At 50.8% G+C, this 3,006-nt stretch overlaps 1 gene segment (V, D, J or C); it reads left to right on the forward strand.

Annotated features, from left to right (window-relative positions):
* Positions 1–480, forward strand: LOC112549611. The segment is given in 2 exon segments: positions 1–71; positions 173–480. Coding segments are annotated over 2 exon segments (354 nt in total).
* Positions 481–3,006: the final 2,526 nt, after the last annotated feature.

Consider the following 3,006-nt stretch of genomic DNA (forward strand, 5'->3'; position numbering starts at 1 on the left):
CCTGATCTGGTTAGGATTTGTCACCATGGCCTGTGCCCTGCTCCTCCTGGCACTGATGACGTGCTGCTCAGGTCAGGAGAAGGGTTCAGGCTGTGACTGTCATGGGGGAAGTTGCTTTCCTTTCAGTGCAGTCAATGAATGGTTAATAATGGGTTTGTGATGTTGATTTCAGGGGTCTGGTCACAGCCTGTGGTGACTCAGGAGCCTGCGGTGTCCTCAGTGTCCCCAGGAGGGACTGTCACTCTGTCCTGCAGCCTGAGCCCTGGAGCCATCAGCACTGGTTACTACCCTGCCTGGTACCAGCAGAAACCTGGCTCTCCCCCTCAGATGATTATGTACTACGCCAGCAGCAGGCCCTCGGGGATCCCCACCCGGTTCTCGGGGTCCATTTCTGGTCAGAAGGCTGCCTTGACCATCACGGGGATTGAAGTTGAGGATGATGCAGATTATTACTGTTCAGTGTGGACTGGGAGTGTTTAGCACAGTGATACAGTCAGATGGGGAAGTGTGACTGAAACTCTCTCTGCTCTGACTCCTCTGACCAGTGGAAATAATAGAAACACTGATTAATAGAAAATTAGGTTTGAAAGTGACCTCAGGGGTTATCTAGTCCAACCCCCTGCTCAAAGCAGGACACTCTCCAGCTAGGGCAGTGCAGCCAGGGCTGTGTTGAGCCAGGCCTTAAAAACCTCCAAGGATGGAAATCCCACCACCTCTCTAGGTAACTTGTTCCTGTGCTTCACCACCCTCCGAATGAGTGAGTTTTTCCAAACATCCATCATAAACCTCCCTTGCTGCACCTTGAGACCACTGATTCTTGTTCTGGTATCTGCCCCCACTGAGAACAGTCCAGCTCCTTCCTCTTTGGAAACACCCTTCAGGTAGTTAAAGGCTGCTATTAAATCCCAGTCCTAGTCTTCTCTTTTCTGAAGATGAAATATGCCCCGTTCTGTCAGCCGCTCCTCAGAAGTCACGTGCCCCACCTGAAGGTAGGGAGCAGCTCTTCCCCTGCAAGCACCCTAGAGCTCAGCCCTAGTGCTTTGAGATTGAGTTTATAACATCCTCTGCAAAGAACCCAGCAGGAGGAGCCCAGCAGGGAAGTCAGAGCCAGCAGGTTGCTGGTAGATTATGGAGTCCTGCATGGCAGTGGATGGGGACAGAGGGAGAGCGTTCACCCCTTTGACACATCAGCATTTTGTCCAACAGAGGTCACACGTGCCCTAAAAATGCCCTTCACTCTGGCTGCTCTGGGGACAGCTGGATGCAAGAGGCCTCTTCTGCCTAAAGAGAGCACTGGAGTGTGTCAGTGGCTCTTGTGACGCTGGGCTCAGACCCTGTGAAAACTGAAGTTGCCGTGGCTGGTGAGAGAGACCCAGACCCCAAACCTGCCCTCATTTTTCAGTGTATGGCAGGGACCAGGCTCCTTCCTGCTGCTTGCCCCAGACAGAGCAGGCAGACGGACAGACAGGGAGGAAAGAGACACAGAAAGGCAAAGGCAGGAGGAGCGCAGAGCAGGGCCACTTCCACTTGGTTTCCTTTCTGGAGGCTGATGGGACTTCTCCATTTCCCAGCGCTCCTTTCTCGTGTCCCGCTGGGCTGTGCCCACAAACAGGACCTGTATGGGGCACTTCCTGGCTGCCAGCATCCTGCTCAGGTTGTCTCACTTTCTTCCTTCATGTTTCTTTGTGTTTGAAACCACTGGTGCCTTGCAGTGCCGTGCATGTGTGGCTGGGCACCCAGGGCCCCTTCCCCCTAACCCTCTGAATAAAGCACTGCTGCCACTGGCATTTTCCTGGGAAAATTTTGGCCCCTTCACCAGATCTTACATTTCCATGTTGAGGAATATGCCGCCTCTCTGCCCCTGACTCCATTGTTCCTGTGAGTAAATGGGACAGATTTTGAACGTAGGTAAACCAGCAGAACCCAGAACCGGTCCATAGAAGTCAAGATCATGTCATCCGTGTGTACACTAGTGCTGTGAATGACTACCAATTTGAACCGGTTTCTGATCGCTTATACCAGTTTAGGTCTAATTCCTGTTCCTAGCCCTGCTTTCAGGCACAGCTAGCAAACCCAACAGAGTGGTCTTCCTGACTCCACCCTGTGACTGACTCAGCCCTTGCAACAGGACAGGGAAGGGAATAGCTTGTTTGAGCCACTCACCGGGAAGCTTGTGGCTCTGAAGGACATCAGTGACCTTTGAAGGATGGGCCATTTATGAGGTGTGACTAGACCTGTCCTTCACAGAACAGCCACTGATTCAGGACATTACACTCAATGACTAGAGAGAGATTCTATGCATATTTTCTAGGGGGAAAAAAGGGGAAACAATTTCGGGTGCACACACCTGCTGGGAAGAGCTGCTTACCCAGGAGAGGAAAACTGAAGTTAAAAATTTAGCCCCCTACTGAGTATGGCTTTAAATAGCTATGAATCCAAATGCCCACTGGGACTTAAGCATCCCTGATGGTGGTAAAAATCATGATAAAGTTTTGCAAAACCCTAGAGCTCTTGGCTCCGAGATGATACTTTATATTAGACCTACTAAGAAATCACAAAAGGAATATATTTTCTGCAAGCTTTCAGGCTCATACACCCTTCCTCAGGCTCAGGATAAATTAAAGATGGTAAAGTAATTAAAGATGGTAAATTACTGTCCCCTGAGCCGGAGGAAGGGCATGCGAGTTCTAGAGTTTTACATTTCTCAGACCAATGCGGTTACCAAATACAGTGTCCATACAGTGCCCATGCACCTGCTTGAGGATTTGGGATTCATCTTGTGGGTTTATTTGTAAGGTAGATTGAAGTTTCCTGCACCAAGAAAGAGCCTAGCAGGAAGTCAGTTGCTGAGTTGTTCTCACTGGGTTCAAACTGCACACAAGGATGATCCTTATTGTGGCTGGCCCCGGGGGGGGGGGGGGCGGGGAGGGAGGCGCGGAGAGGAACAGCCAGTGCATAGGGCGCAGATTTGCATGAAGGGGCTGTTCTCCAGCTCTGGACATTTAA

Source organism: Alligator sinensis, unplaced genomic scaffold (assembly GCF_000455745.1).
Source record: "Alligator sinensis unplaced genomic scaffold, ASM45574v1 scaffold505_1, whole genome shotgun sequence".
Lineage (NCBI taxonomy): Eukaryota > Metazoa > Chordata > Crocodylia > Alligatoridae > Alligator > Alligator sinensis.